General features: G+C 35.2%; 2 protein-coding genes across 4 annotated transcripts; both read left to right on the top strand.

The window, feature by feature from the left end:
- Positions 1–3,360: 3,360 nt before the first annotated feature.
- LOC103335407 (transcription factor HHO6-like) lies at positions 3,361–6,457 on the top strand. Its single transcript, XM_008238411.3, has 5 exons — positions 3,361–3,901; positions 4,234–4,487; positions 4,575–4,953; positions 5,475–5,551; positions 5,738–6,457. The coding sequence occupies exons 1-5, from the start codon at positions 3,688–3,690 to the stop codon at positions 5,996–5,998; spliced, it is 1,185 nt and encodes a 394-aa protein (XP_008236633.2). The 5' UTR covers positions 3,361–3,687; the 3' UTR covers positions 5,999–6,457.
- A 5,650-nt stretch (positions 6,458–12,107) lies between these two features.
- On the top strand, positions 12,108–15,786 carry LARP6C (RNA-binding protein). 3 transcript variants are annotated; one of them, XM_089055519.1, is made up of 10 exons: positions 12,108–12,735; positions 13,668–13,749; positions 13,838–13,932; positions 14,049–14,120; positions 14,208–14,287; positions 14,392–14,470; positions 14,583–14,630; positions 14,699–14,767; positions 14,869–14,979; positions 15,228–15,448. In XM_089055519.1, the coding sequence occupies exons 1-10, from the start codon at positions 12,418–12,420 to the stop codon at positions 15,297–15,299; spliced, it is 1,026 nt and encodes a 341-aa protein (XP_088911645.1). In that variant the 5' UTR covers positions 12,108–12,417; the 3' UTR covers positions 15,300–15,448. The 3 variants fall into 3 exon arrangements, with proteins under 3 accessions (XP_088911645.1, XP_008236635.2, XP_008236634.2); XM_008238413.3 differs by having other exon boundaries at positions 12,117–12,735; positions 15,224–15,786; XM_008238412.3 differs by having other exon boundaries at positions 12,124–12,735; positions 14,851–14,979; positions 15,224–15,786.
- The last annotated feature ends 272 nt before the right edge of the window (positions 15,787–16,058 follow it).

Raw genomic sequence — 16,058 nt, 5'->3', positions numbered from 1 at the left:
GATAGTCTAAACTACAATGGAGGAGATTTCTCACACACACACAATTGTGATGCCGTGGGGATTTGAAAAGACCTGAGGCCAGTCTACAAGTCAAGTCTATTTTCTGCTGGACTAAACCCCGTTGGCAATTTTTTCTTCAATTTTAAGAGAGAAAATTGAACACAAAAAATACATTTTAGTGTGTTTTTTTTGTTTGTGTGGATACACATGTTAGTGCTTTCTTATGTAAATAAAAAGACCTAGAAAAATTGGAAGGATGTGATAGGAAACTAATGGAATGGAATAGACACAAAGATTCTTAGATTACAAGCATCCGACAAAAACTAATGGAGATGCGAGAAACTGGAGCCGGATCCAATCCAAACTTTCTTTAATAAATATATTAAAACATAGAAAATTGAATTTGGTGGAGCAGCTTCAAGAGAATACTAGAATTGAGATAGATTCTTCAATTCTATGGACTAAAGAAAAGAGATGGGAATCTAACGGCTGTAAAAGCCTGTCTTTTTTCCCTTGAAAAGGGCATCTTCTTCTCTCCTCCTCCCTCCTCCTCCTGCCAACATTAACATATATATTTGTTCCCTACTGAAATCTCTGGCGATATCGAAGTTGGCCCCAACATTTTTCACAAGATTCCTTATCTCTAAGTTTGTAGCCACCTTTGCTGAATTGATGGGTCCATAAACATCACCCAATCACATGTTGAATAGTCGCTTAATAATTGCTCTGGATTTTGTTGGTTTTCTAAGCGTCATTAATCAATTGATGCAAATCGGAATCTATAGATTTATTTTGATTTTTTTGCTTTTAATCTTTATAAGAAACTCGACTAGTTTTTCATTTAACGGTAGTTATCTTCACTTGGTTTCGGTAAATTTGAAACATTTTCCTAATTCACACTTTAGGTAGGAATTAATCCTATTCGAACACGCCAAATGACTTGTGAACTTTCGAAGAAAGATGACCTAAATTTTGGGTTTTGGAATCCAGAAAAAGGCATAGAAGAAACAAATTTGGTGATCCACCAAGCCGAACCTTAAGGTTTGAAAGTGGGGAGGATTCCTTTGAAATTGAGGAAGAAAAAAAAAAAGCTAACAACCACTACCCAATGGCATAGAAAGCCCTGCCAATGGTAAACAAACAACTACTATTTTTTTTTAATTTATTTTTTCTACAAATTATTAAATAATCACATAAATAATAAATAGCTGTGAAGGACTGGAGGTCATAAAATATTGTACATCTGTAGGAATCTCAATGGACATAGACTGACTATAACATGAAAATTCCACTTTGGTGGCCCTTCTGTTCCCATTAAAGAAATTACACCACTTTGACCTACAAGCCAGGGCTACAAAAAGTGGGTTATAATTAGGGCAAAATTATATTCTCCATTTGACTGAGAATGGAGATTGGATTTGAAGGGTCAAGATCCATGCTCAACAACAAAATTATAAAAGAGATGTAAAGCTATTACAATATAATTCACTTTGAAAGAAGAACAACTTTTAGGTTGTGAGATTGACCCTTTCAAGACACTTTACCATATTATTTTACTTTATTTTTACCTGCCATTTGAGAAATGTTTCACACAAAAAAAAGAGACCAAATCCTAGAGCATCTGTTGGGTTCAAAGTTGGTGATGAGGCCTCAAATTGGTGGTTGGATGCTTTTAGGGCTATGGCTTAGAGTGCCTATTGACCATTTCTTTTCACCTTTTCTTCATGAAGGGTTGCTTTAAGAAAATTGACCCTAATTGGCCAACTCAAGTAAGCATGTGGGGATATTGAGCAAAATGAAGATCAATTTCTTTATCTGATTCTCTAGCATATATATCTTGTTGCTTTGAAGAATAAAGAGGCATTCATTCATGTGAGCTAAATTGGTCATTAAATTATAGAATTTGGATGGCAAGTTGTTTGCTTTAAAACACTTGGGCAAGATTAGATCATGGTGTTTGAATGTTGCATGTGAGTGTTGGCTGTTCAACCTCTTTTTCCTTCATGAGCATCATCCTGTTCATCAATCAAACTATATTGTGATTTCTTTGGGCAGCTCTCTTTCTACATTTTTCTACATTTTAAAATGACACAATATTGAATTTAAAGTGTGAGATAAGATAAGAGTTTGAATAGTATGTCGATCTTCATGGGGCGACCTAAAATAAAATATATGACCGAAAGGCAAAAACATCTGGCTCCAACAAAAGTGTTTCTTTTTTATGTTTATACTTTCATTTTGTCAATTATGTTAATGTATTGTATTAGAAATTTGAAAATTGTTTAGCTCTATTCACATGTAATGATGTAAGGATGCATGCCTCCATACACAATAGAATATAGCGGATTCATACACCTACAACGAGGTTACACGATTCACCACATTTAACTAGGTATTGAACTCATCACAAATATATATATCATCATCGTCATCCATGTCAGTCGAACTTGAAATCTCCTCCAATCAAGCGGAGGCAAATACTATTAGACCAAATTTGTTTAATGTATCTTCATATTAATCTCATAATGCCAAACCACAATTGGAAAGCACAAAATATACCTATTTAAGATTTGCTGGCCGAGTATAAAAAGATCTTGACTTGCAGACCAATGATCATAGGTTCGAACCCTCATAATACCGTGGTAGTGTGTATATGAGAAACCTCATTCCCCTTGTAGTCTAGACTATTGCTTATATTAAATACCTTTTTGGACACTAGGTTTTACACGAAAATTCAAATTAGTCACTAAGAAAAAAACAAAAAACAAAAAACAAAAATGCCAAATTGATCATTGTGTTTCCCAAAGTTTACAATTTATAGACATTCTGCTATCTTGGTCATTGTGTTTCCCAAAGTTTACAATTTATAGACATTCCGCTATCTTTCCCAGTGATCAAATTGAATTTTCATATAAAACCGAGTGACCGAAAAAGTAGTTAACCCAAAAATAAATAAATTTTTTCTTGTAATCTGATCATTATATGAAACAATCAAAACAAATCCAAAATCCAAATACTCATTAATAAATATCTGAAATTTGAATGCAACATGACACCTTATTTGGTTCATACATAGTCATCCAATACAAGGGAAAAATAGTCTCCACTTCTTCAAACAATATGAATATTATTATTCTTCTACCACCGTCACTATCTTTATTTATTTTGTCAAGATACTATAGCAAGAAATTGATACGAGTATTTACTATTTACTATTTACTATTTATTAGAGAGAAACAAAGTAGACTTTCGATGCCCGAGCTAACTCACTCAGAAGAGGAAAAAAGCCCGAGTTAACTCGGGAGGACAGAAGGGTAGATAAAAGACGCGACGCCACGAAAGAGACTTTTTTAAAAACCCGTCCAAACTGGCCGATGCTTTCTCTCCCTCGAAACTTCTCTTCTTCTTCTTCTTCCTCCTCTCTCTCGACTTAATATTCCTTTTTCCATTTTTATTTTCCTTTTTAATTTTCCCACTTTTTCTCTGCCCCCAAACACCCTACTCACTGTATTATTTATAACATTGTCTATATAAATAGATCCTCACTATTTCTGATTCTCGGTTTTCACCTCTCTCTCTCTCTCTCTCTCTCTCTCTCTCTGTGGTAAATCACACACAAACACAAAGCAAAGCGATTGCAAACAGAAACCAAAATACCTGAAGGATCCAAATCTTCAAAAATCTCAAATGGGTTCGGTTCCTCCTGAACTGAGCTTGGATTTTAGACCCACTTTTGTGCCTAAAACGATCAGTGATTTCCTCAAGGAGGTTTCAATGATCGGTAGTGTATCCGAGAGGTTGTCCAAGCTTGACGATTTTGTTAAGCGATTGGAGGAAGAGATGAGGAAGATCGACGCCTTCAAGCGCGAGCTTCCTCTTTGCATGTTTCTCTTGAATGATGGTTGGTTTTTGTTTTCCATTGCACTAAAACATTAAAACTTCGATTTTAAAGTACATATTTTCCTTTTTAACTTTTTTTTTGGGGGAAAAGAGGAACCAATTCTGGAGATGGGGTTTTGGATTTTTTATGGTTTTGATTGATGGGTATTCAGTAAATGATTAAATTAGTTCGATTTGAGAATTGGGGTTTTTGGTGTTTGTTGGTTTTGGTTAATGGGTTTTTTATTGTGGTCGAAATGTTTAATGGGTTTTTAGTTTTGAAGATATTGATCAATGGGTTTTTGTTTCGTTCTAACTCTTTTTCTGGGTTTGCTTTCTTCATATTGATTGCAGCGATTCTAGCTCTGAAGGAAGATGCAGTGCAATGTGTGGCACCAAATGTTCAACCAGTGTTGGAAGAATTCATACCATTGAAGAAAGATTGTGAAAAAAACAATGGAGGAACCAATAACAATAAGAAAGAAAAAGACTCTAGGGATAAGAAGAATTGGATGAGCTCTGTCCAGCTTTGGAACACTGATAATTATCAACATCCCTCTACTGATTTCCCATATGATCGAAAGCAAGTTTCTGAAATTGATTCTAAGGTAAACAAACAAAACATCAAAAAATTTGAATAAAACTAAACAAAGCATTGAACTTTATCTTCTAACTGAGACAATAAACTATGGCAGAGAAATGAGGCAGAAAATGGGTTAGCAAATGAGGATCCCTTCCAGACATGTAGAAATAGGGCTGCTGGAAGAGCATTTATGCCATTCAAGACATACCCTGCTTTCTCTGTCACGGCGGCGAGGAAGGAAGATAAGGAGGAATTGCCAGTTCATGGGCTGTCTTTGCTCACCCCAGGAATCAAGAATCCAAAGGAAGAATCAGCTTCCAGTGGTTCAAGATCCACTTGTGGCAGGGCAGTCTCCTTCTCTACTGCCAATGCTCAATCCAATATGCGGACTCCACCGCAGCAGCCAACTAGCCGGAAACAGAGAAGGTGCTGGTCGCCGGAATTGCATCGGAGATTCGTCAATGCCTTGCAGCAACTTGGAGGTTCACAAGGTTTGATATTGGAACTTTTTTTTTCTGGTCAACTGTTAGATATTGAATCTGAAATTCAGGTTCAAATGTAAATTAACATGTATGTCTTACTTTTGTGATTGTGAGAGTCTAGATTCTAAAACTTAAATGGGAATTAGTTCCCAAATTTGTTTTGTTTGCTCATTATTTGGGTTTCATGGATTTGATTCTTTAGAGTTCACAATGGAATTGTGGATTATTAAATGTTTGAATCTGGAAAAGGTGAAAGTATTGTCATTTTCCTTCTATGGCTAGGCTACTTTAATTTTCAGTGGTTGAACTCCTGAATATTTTGTGCTATTAATCAAACATATGTATAAGGATATTAGTATGAATCTGGCAAGTGACAGAATATTTGTTGCATAACAGATATTGATGGATTTGCTACCTCAATGATAAATTGATTGTTTCTCTGCATATATTACTGTGGTGGATTATTATACTCTCTTTATTTTCCCTTACCGTATATAGTGTCTAACTTGAACTTTTTGGATCTTTTGCAGTGGCCACTCCAAAGCAAATTAGAGAACTCATGCAGGTTGATGGCTTGACCAATGACGAAGTGAAAAGTCATTTGCAGGTCGGTTCTAAGTTTCCCTTTCCTTGCTTCTGTTTGATTGTGTTAAAAAATTTCAAAGTAACAAAGGAGAAGGCATTGTGGAAGTCTTCGTCCTTAGAAAAAATGAGATTGAACTTTCAAACACTTTTATTACTTTTGACATTGAATGTTGATGTTGAAATTGAGCGAATTTTCATGTCAATGCAGAAATACCGACTTCACACAAGAAGAGTTCCAGCTGCCACTGCAGCCCCAGACAATCAATCTGTAGTTGTTTTGGGGGGCTTGTGGATGTCCCAAGATCAATATGCTGATTCTTCAAAAGCTAGTAGTTCCCAATCTGGCTCACCCCAAGGTCCCCTCCATTTAACTGGAACCGGTGGAGATGATGAAGATGATGAAGATGCAAAATCTGAAAGTTATAGCTGGAAAGGTCACATTCAAAAACCTGGAAAAAATGATGTATAGAGTTTATCCACCATCAATTTTGCAGATATATTTATACATGGGAGGAGCCAATGAATATAAAGAAAAATATAATTACATTATACATAAAAGGAGAAGGATCTTGAGAGACGGACAGAGCGGCTATGAAATTTTGCAGGATTAGTTTCCCTTCCCCTATGTCTTGAGTACGAGTTTTATTGTCTCAAAATTGGTATAAGAATTTTTGGTTAGGTCCTCATGTCCATGGAAGAAACAAGGCCATTTTTCCTACATCAAGCTCATAGTTTCCATGGAAGTTTTATTGTTTTAGATTTGAAGTCTTTCAGATGGGTTCTTGAGCATATCAGGTGGTGGAACAATTCAATCATGATCTCATCTTAAATGGACCCTGAGGGATCTGTTTCTCTCTCAATCTGTTGAAAACTGATCCTGCAGCTTCATCCCTTTTTAATTCTCAGACTGAAGAGAGCTCTTTTGTCTAAATTATCTTCAGAGGAATGATGGAAGTATTGGTCAAACTATGAAATCCAAGACGCAGATGAAATGTTTGAAATCCAACAGCAAACATCAATTGAACATTTCAACTAATGAAAAAAAAAATGTCAAAATTCTATACTTTATGATTGTTAAAAACCAGGCACTCGAACCATCTTGTTTTCAGTTTTGCCTATTTGTTGTCTGTATTCTTTCTTTTTGGACAAAATTGCTGAAGACTTCCACAAATCCAAATAGAATAAGTTGTGCAGAATGGTTTGCTTTTTTTCTTCTTGTTTTCACCCTGGATTGGACAACTCCAGATACCAAACCTTTAGGACTTAGCAGAACCGCATATCAGCTTTTATCAGGAGAACAAGGTGAACCCTCTAACAGCTAACATATTCTAATGTCCTTGGAGGTATGCCTTCCTAAGTAGACGACAACTTCGGTATTTTCAAGATTACTATTGTCCTCTTTTGGTCCATGGCATTTTGAAACTATGCCTCTGCTTGACATTCCTAGGCTCAAATGAGATAATAATTAATTACTCCATCATATTATTTGAAAATACTGGTTATAGTTTTTTTTTTATAAATGGTTTTGCATTAATGAAATTGAGCCTTCAATTCAATCCCATTTTGCGTATATTTCTATTGTTTAAGTTATCTTTATTTTGCTTTTAGCCCAGTGGAAAAGAGAATTGACTTGCATACTGGAGGTTTTAGGTTAAAATCCCCACAACATTATAGTTGTGTGTATATAAGAAATCCCCCTATCCTGTAGTTTAGACTATCGCACTAAGAAAAGAAGAAGTTATCTTTAACTTTTTTAGCTAGTGCAACCTTTGTTTGTCAAGACTAGAAGTCTGCGGTTCGATCCTCTATGATACTGTGTTTTGTGTGTGTGTGTGTGTGAGAGAGAGAGAGAATAACCCCTCCTCCCCCTTCCTAACTGTGAAAAAAAACAAAAAAAAAACCCCTATGTTCTTTCAAGGCTCCTTGAGACCCTTTTGGCTTCATTCAAATGTTCTGTTCTGAAAAATTGCATCAAGGACTGAGTCTAATTTACATAAGCATTTGAACATGATTCTGTGAACAATTCTCTAAAATAAAGCCATCAATGCATTTACTACTAGGACAGGAGATAAACATGCTTGAAAGAGAGCAATGATTAATTTCAACGTTTTGGCTACCAATAATTTAAAAAAAAGTGTCAATGTTCAATTCGGTGGATGGCAGATTGGCAGTGTTTTAGCTGTATTGAATAAGATGAAAGGACAAGATCCGGACTTATCTCCTCTATTTTCTTGTCATTATCTTCAATCCCTCTGAGAACTGATGGCTTCTTATTTTATGAAAAGTAGACAAGGAATAAGTTGACATTATTCTCCCAAATTAAGGCCACCTAATAAGTATCAGTTTGAGTTCTTAATTGAGAGATTTTAACTGTTGCAGGGTAAAGCAAAAAATCCAACCAAAAACGATTATGACATTTGTCCTAATTGCAGACACAAAAATGGTAAAATCAGAAATGATGAAGGGCTCAAATATGCAGAAGGCCAAATCAATGAAACTCATGAGCCAACCTAGCCTTTCCTTTTCCAGCAATTCTGTTTCAGCTACTCAAGAACATTAATCTCTTGGGCCCAAAAAAACAAAAACAAAAAACCTCTATCTTTTGCTTTTTTTCTTCCCTGGAATGATATGATAATGAATTAAACAAATATATGATAACTATTCCAAAAGATATGATAATTTGGTCAATTTCTTTAGGTTCGAACTCTCATTACACCTTGACGGTGTATGCGTGAGAAAACCCCCCTCTCCTTTCTAACCGTAGAAAAAAAAAAGGCCTCTTTATTAGAATTATACTAAATCCTGCTGATTCTATCTTTTATACCTAACCCTGTCATATCCCACTTTTAAAAAAACATAATCAGTTGGTATGTTTATCTGAGCAGCATGACAAAACAGTCTCTCTCACAAGCAAAATAATAGAGAGAATCTTATAGACAAGATATAATGAAGGGAGCCCATACTGAGGGCCCATTTTTGTGGATGGTATAAATGGTTTGTTTGGTGACAGAAGTGAATGAAAATGATGGAGGGTTCTAATTAATTTCTCTTGTTAAAAAAAGGGTTTATTTTATTCTTTTGGTTTTGAGTAAGCTGATCAGATTTCAAACCCAATAGTTATTCTCTTTCCTCTATTGGTAGAATGGAGATAGAATATGTGAAGCAGCTGCACACATTTGAGAAAGTCACATGGCAGCAGAAGTAAAATATAAGTGCTTGGCCCACACCAACAGCATTCTCATTAAAGATTCCTTCAAAGACCAGCCATAGATAATGATCCCTTCTGATAGAGATGACATAATTTGGAATAATTGACATGGAAAACACCTTCAATTGGGCAATTACAGATAGGGTTTTGGAAATTTGGTACAAAGGCCAAGCAACTAACTATTTCCAGGACTTTTCAAGGTCCTAAATTCTATCTGAGATTCCCATGTGTTGCATACACCCAAAAGAAACTGTGTTTGATAACTCATGTTGACAAGATTTGTGCTTTACCATGACAGCTTTGGCAGATCTGGCAACTTGACATATCAGTTGTGAGTTGCTCAGTTTTTTTATGATTCAGGTTTTTCAGAACCAAATTCACCATCCATAAAATAAGAAAAGTGCCTTAAACAATGCATATTTGAGATTCTCTGACAGTTGTTTGCATCTGATTCTCAATTTACCCCATGATTGGTTTATTCTTATGATGTGGCAATGTTTTATTTGCTGCAAATACTCAAAGTCCATGGCGGGTCTAGAAAGAAAATAAATAAAACGACAACGTATCAGTTGGTGTAATAAGTTAGTGTCTCTAACATTACTCATTTATAAAAAAACAAAAAAAATTGATGTCAAAGATTATGAATGGATTAGCCAAGAAGGGATTAGAACTTATTTAACTGCCGCTACTAAGAATGATGAGATTTAAAATTTGAAATTTATAAGACATGTTTTGTTTGGGGTCAAGTGCCCAAGGAACCATGCCCAAGATCTAAGGTATGAGATCCATGTTTCAGGGTTTAAATTTCTGATTTTGGATTCAAAGCCTAAGTTTTGGGTCAGTATAATTTTGAAATGTTAACTTATGTTCTAAATTTATAAGTTTTATCTTTTTTTATCTTTTTTTTTTTAAATCAAGAGTATATATAAATTTCATTAAGGTAATCAAACAGAGACAATTGATAGAACCTTAGGTGCTACAATTGATATTTGAGTGAGGAAGAATCAAATACATAACCTCTAGCCAACTAAGTCTAGCCTATTGAAAAAGGGCATTGACTTGTAGACAAGAAGTTTCAGATTGAACCACCATGACATCTTGGTTGTGTATATGTGAGAAACCCCCCTCACCTAAAGTTTAGACTATTACTTGTACTTGAAAACACATAACCTCTAATGCAAGGATTGATGCTCTTGAGAGATTATCAAATAAGTTTCTAAGTTAAGGATTTGTTACATATTTATAATCTTGGTTGTCGGATTGCATTAACTAGATGTGTTGATAGAATTAATATGCAGCATACATGTAATCTAATGGTTGAGATCAGAAATATATAACCAATCCTTAACATAAAATACTTATTGGAGAATCTCCTTGATACTCTTAAGGCTTGTTTGGGACCGGTTCTTTGGAAAGTACTTCTGCTCATAAGCACTTCTAACAAAAATACTTTCATTATAAAAATCTTGAATTTTCATAAAAAATTCAAGTGCTTCTTGTAAAAGCATTTGGGAGTGCTTCATGAAGGATGTGTTTCTCTATAAAGTGCTTCTATAATTTTATGTCAAATGCTATTAAAAGCTCTTTTAGTCAATAGAAAAGCACTTTCAGTCCTTCTAGAAGCACTCCCAAACAAGTCCTTAATCACTTAAGTTATAAGTCTGTTGCTCATAATTTTATCTCAACTCTAGAGACAATGTAATTTATCAACAAATAAATAAGAAGTATATTGACTATTTCATCACGGACTTGTCTTCACACAGTAGTGGAAAAACTGATGTTCTTGCTTAGAAATGGACCAAATGGAAAGTTGAAGTCATAAATTATGTCCCTTTAACATCTCATTGGGCCTAAATGGCTGGCCCTCTATTGTTGTGTTAGCAGTTTTGCCACCATTGTTCCGTAATAAGGCTTTTCTCAACTTTGTGCTTTTGAAATTGGGCTCTATTGGGCCAAATCTTAAGTGGGTGAAGCAGCAATAATAGAGAGCATATAAATAGATAATCTAACAACATTTTTTTTTTTTTTATACAAATAATATTTTATTTTAATCTAATCTAAATTACGGAGGGGGAGTGTAGAGTGGGAAGCATATTCGCACTAGTTAACTTGACTAAGCCCATATTTACTATAATCGAACATTTTTTAAATACCCTATTTTTTTGAATGGGGATTAGTAACCCAAAAAGCTAAATTACACTTTTTAATCCACGTAGTTTGTGTTATTTTTCACTCATCTTTAGTATCACAAAGATAATTTCTTCTCCACTCATCTTTAGTCATCTCTAATCATGCACATTTGATAAATAAAAATGTCTCATCTAAAACTTATCCATTAATGATGCATTCATTGTTTTAGAACTGAACATAGTTTTTTTACATGATTAAAAATGAGTATTGCTATTTCCACCACCTTGTTCTATTTCATCACTGACTTTATCTTCAAAATTTCAAAGACAAATTTACCTTTTATAAAATGACTTCTATGAACTTAAGAAAACACATTAAAACTTACTAGCCTCTCCACACGCACTTTCCTGCCTGCGAAAGATTTAAAAAAAAAAAGAATTTAAGTTTATTTTAGAATTAAAAAAGATAATCGATAGTTGTGTTCCATTAAAATAGGATCCATTATCTGATTTTCTTTTAATTTTAACTTTTTATTATTATTATGAAAAGTGTGAATTTACCATATTATCCTCATTTAATTAATAATTTTAATTTTTAATGTTTGCATTAACTAAGGGCATTTTCTGATATTTTGAATGTTTTATCATTCTCTGTTTTTTGCTATAGATTTTTTTTTAAATAAAAAAAAGGATAAAAAATACAAAAAAGATTAACCTAACCCACCCCACCCTTTGTCTCTTAGCCTCCACCCACCCGCTCGAACCCTCCTCCTCCTCTATTTCTTAACCCAGACCCCTAGCCCCATATTTCAGTAGTCACCCCACAGTGGAAAGATATGGGTATTTTAAGAATAAAGGTGGGTAGAAAGATATGATTGTGTTTTTTAAAATTTATATGGTGAGTGGAAACTAAGGTGAGTGGAAAAATAGGATAGGGGGTGAAAATAGCAACACTCTTAAAAATGAAAAAAGTAACAAAAACAGTATTAATAATTTAATTAATACTCTACATTGAGTTTATCAGTTTATTTATAACAAGATTATCAATTGGAAGTTAATTTTCTTTCAACTTTATGCACACAATACTTTTGTGTGTGTCACCATGCTAGAATTGTCTTCCTTTTTATCTTTTTGAAAAATAAAAAATGGGGGGAGAGAGAGAGAGAGAGAGAGAGAGGTTGTTAGAAATGCACTCTCTCTATCTCCCAAAATGGTCACATGAATCATAAATGTAATTGTATGACCAAATTTGTAGGACTAGTTGAGAGGGAAAAAGAGGACACTTGGGCAAAAAGGAAACCTCAAAATAACCAGTCAAACCCTCAAGCAACGGTCATGTGTAAGAAAATCAGTCCCTACAAATCCCAGATTGAAATACGGATGCCCCAATATTTGGGCGCCAAACAAGGCTTCAATATCAAATTACAGTTACTAAACTTGCAGACAATAATCAGAAAAAACCTTAACACTCTAAAAAAATCAGAAACACATAGAGAGAGTGGGTAGATAGAGAGAGAGAGAGAGTAGAAGAAGAGCAAAATAGAAAAAAAAATGGCACAACCACAACCACCTGGGGAGAAAACCCAAGAGGCCCCAGAAATGGAAGTGAAAGAAAACCCAATAAGCCCATCCTTCAAATTCAATGCACAAGCACCTGAATTTGTGCCAAGATCACATACCCAGATGCCCATTTCTGGTTATTTTTATCCCTGCTTTCACTTTCTTGGTGAGTCTGCTTCCCCTGATTGGTTTTACATTGGGGACCAGGAGTTGCCTCCTTATTTGATCTCCAATAATCCCAACATCCCTCTTGCCAATCGATCCAAGAATGCACTCCCAGATGATCTTCAGCAGAAGATCATCAAACAGGTATTCTGTGAATGTTCATCCTTTATAGTTTATGTGTTAATGCCTCTATTGTTTCCTGTGATTATATTCTTTGGATGATTTCTGTGTCTAAAGTTCCTACCTTTCATGCATTTATATTTGGGTTTTGTCTCATCTTATGTTCTATGTATTTTTTTTCTTTGCAAATATCATTGTTCCTGTTGAGCTCCTTGAAATTGACTACATTTGTGTACTGGTTTTTATTTATATTCTTTTAGATTATATTGTTAAACTATGTACCTGCAAGATCTGTTTTTTATTTGGAAGATAAATTATATGTCAGGATTTGGATCATGTTGGGCAAAGTGGTATTATCCTTTTAGGTCCTTCACTTATTCCCATCCCTCCATGGCTTTTGCAAGTCAGATTATATTGATTCAGATTCACACCTGATATCTGAAGAACTTATTGTTAACTTGATATACATTGTAGGCCAATTTTTCTAACCGTTTAAGTTTTCGAGGTCTAGTGAATGTCTAATATGGTAGGAGCTCTAATTGCCAGAGGTTGGGTTCAAACTTCCAACCCAAATTCCCCGGTTTCCCCTCTACCTTGCACCTTCGTTTCTTAATGAAATTCGGTAGTAGGATCTTCATAAATAATATGGACCTTATCCAATTTCAGATGAGAAACAATTCCAGGATTGCCAGGCAGGAGATTTACCCCAGAAGTCATTGAAAGCTTTTGTCCCATAAGGGAACCCATCTCTAAATGTTGATAACAATGAGAAATCTCTCTACAAGTGATAAATCATCTTGTTTCCTTTTCATGTTATAATTCTGTAATATGCATGAGATGTTAAGGCATTCTACATATTGGTTGCCTGTCATCCTTATTGATGCTGGTCATTAAACAATTAGGACTGAATTATGACAGCACCTCCTGAATCTAAGGACTATTTCTGCATAAAACAGGTGGAGTACCAGTTCAGCGACATGAGTCTGCTGGCAAATGAATCTTTAGTGAAACACATAAGTAAAGATCCCGAAGGCTATGGTAAGCATTTTCAAAGTGTAATTTATACAGATTAAGTAAATTTTTTGGTATGCTTTTCGATTCATGCATGATTTTTTATGTAAAACAGTTCCAATATCTGTTGTTGCTTCCACCAAAAAAATGAAGTCACTTATTAGTAACAACCACATGCTTGCGCAAGCACTCCGGTCTTCTTCAAAGCTTGTAAGTTGTCTGATAGAATTTCTGATCAGTTCTTTTCCTTTTCTTTTCTTGTCTGAACAATATTTCTCATTTGGTCTTCAAGCTTTCATTATTGTTCTTGAATAATGTTATTAAAGGTTGTAAATGAAGATGGCAAGAAGGTTAGACGTAAGTACCCCTTCACTGAAAAAGACAAAGAGGAATTGCAGGTAAAAACAGATTCTTCCTAAACCACATGGATGTAAATAGCTTCATGAATGATTTTATGTTGTGTCTTCTTTGTCTCCTTCTTGCAGTCGCGTACTGTTGTGGCAGAGAATTTGCCTGAAGATCACTCTCATCAAAACCTAGAGAAGATATTTAGTGTGGTTGGAAGGTTGGATTTTTGCACTGAGCTTATTATTTCCCTTCCTTTTCTTTGTGTTATCATACGTTTTAAGAGAATCATCACTGTATATTTACATTTGCTGTCAAGAACAGTGTGAAAACCATCCGAATATGCCATCCCCATGAATCTAATTCTTCCCGGTCCAAAGGCGATTTCATTATCAGCAACAAGGTACAAGATTAAATTGAACCATCTTTTTATCTAATAGCCATACATATAATTCCAAAGGAACTTATTGTATAAGTTATCTTTTATTCTTAAATTTCTTCTCTATTTTATGAAGCTTCATGCACTTGTGGAGTATGAGACAACAGATATAGCAGAGAGAGCGGTACGTTGATTGCTGTTACAACTTCAGATTTACACCATTGGTTTTCTTAACATTTTTTCGTGCTACAGGTTGATAAGTTGAGTGATGAAGGGAACTGGAGAAAAGGGCTCCGAGTAAGGTTGCTGCTTAGACGCTCGGTATGTCTATATAAAACTTCTATATCTTTAACCTCCAATTGTTTGACATAGCCTCATTACTTCTGATGTAATTTAATTTACAGCCAAAATCTGTTTTGAAGAACCGAAAGTCTGATTTCGATGGCATTTTAGAGGATGACGAGCCACAATATGACTGTGCAGAAGAAACTTCTCAGCCAAGCAACCCTGAATTGGTTACCGATAGTCCTAATGTGAGTCTTTCCTTGCATACCAATCATAGTATCATGCCATTACATCACCATAACACTGTCTTTTTACAGCATGTAGATCCCTCAGATGGTCTGAGAATAGTGTTAGAATTTGAAATTACCAAATGTCAGTTGTACAAAGTAGATTGCATGCTATGTTTACAATGAAGCAATGCCGCATGTGTCACAAATAGTTTTATCAATTTCAAATAAGATGTTGATCTCACATGAGAATATGTTTGGGTAGGAAGAAAATTTGGCGGCATCCAAGAAAGGATGGGTTTGGGGACGCGGTAAGGCCCGAGGGCGTGGCCAGGGACTGAGTGGCCGCGGCCTGATTGCTCCATCTCCACAGTCAAGCAATACCATCCAGTGTGAAGCACCTGCAAAACAGAATGCCAAGGGCCCAAGAATGCCAGATGGGACTAGGGGCTTCACCATGGGAAGAGGCAAGCCCGTAAGCACCATCAATTCGCTTTAGGGGTGATTGGTGGTGCCCCATTTTGTTGAAGAAGGTCTACTCAGTTATTGGTACATCCATGGCTCTGCCTTCCCTGAGGAGTCTTGAGAAGAAGGGGGATTTTGGTTAAGTAGCCATAATTTGTGAAATGATTTTTATTGATTTAATTGAGATGTATAGTATGGTAAAAAAAAAAAAAAAGGTATGGGGATGTCATAGCTCTTGGCAGTGATCATAGTGATCACTTTTTGTTTTGCATTTTTTATAGATGTACTTTGCATTTGGAATGGCATTCAGTTCTCTTTGTACAATTCTAATTGAATAATGAAGTTGATGGGCACATCTCTCTCTCTCTCTACTGCTTAACTTTTCATTGTTCCTTTATCATCACAACATCTAAAATATTTGAACACAACAATAGTCATAAGCATTTGCACAATGGAGGACTTCATTAGCAGGATTTGGTTCAGGTGTGGAATTCATGGTGGTTTCTGGTTTTAGGTATAACCAGCAAAATTTGAAACCATGGTAGGGTTCTTGTCAGAAATCGTTTTTCTTTAGAAGAAAGAAACAAATATTGAATCAAAAATCTCAATGAAGAATTTCAAATCCTAATCATTGG

The sequence above is a fragment of the Prunus mume genome, linkage group LG6, assembly GCF_029339155.1.
Source record: "Prunus mume cultivar Tortuosa linkage group LG6, ASM2933915v1, whole genome shotgun sequence".
Taxonomy (NCBI): Eukaryota; Viridiplantae; Streptophyta; class Magnoliopsida; order Rosales; family Rosaceae; genus Prunus; species Prunus mume.
This window is presented reverse-complemented; position numbering and strand designations above follow the sequence as displayed.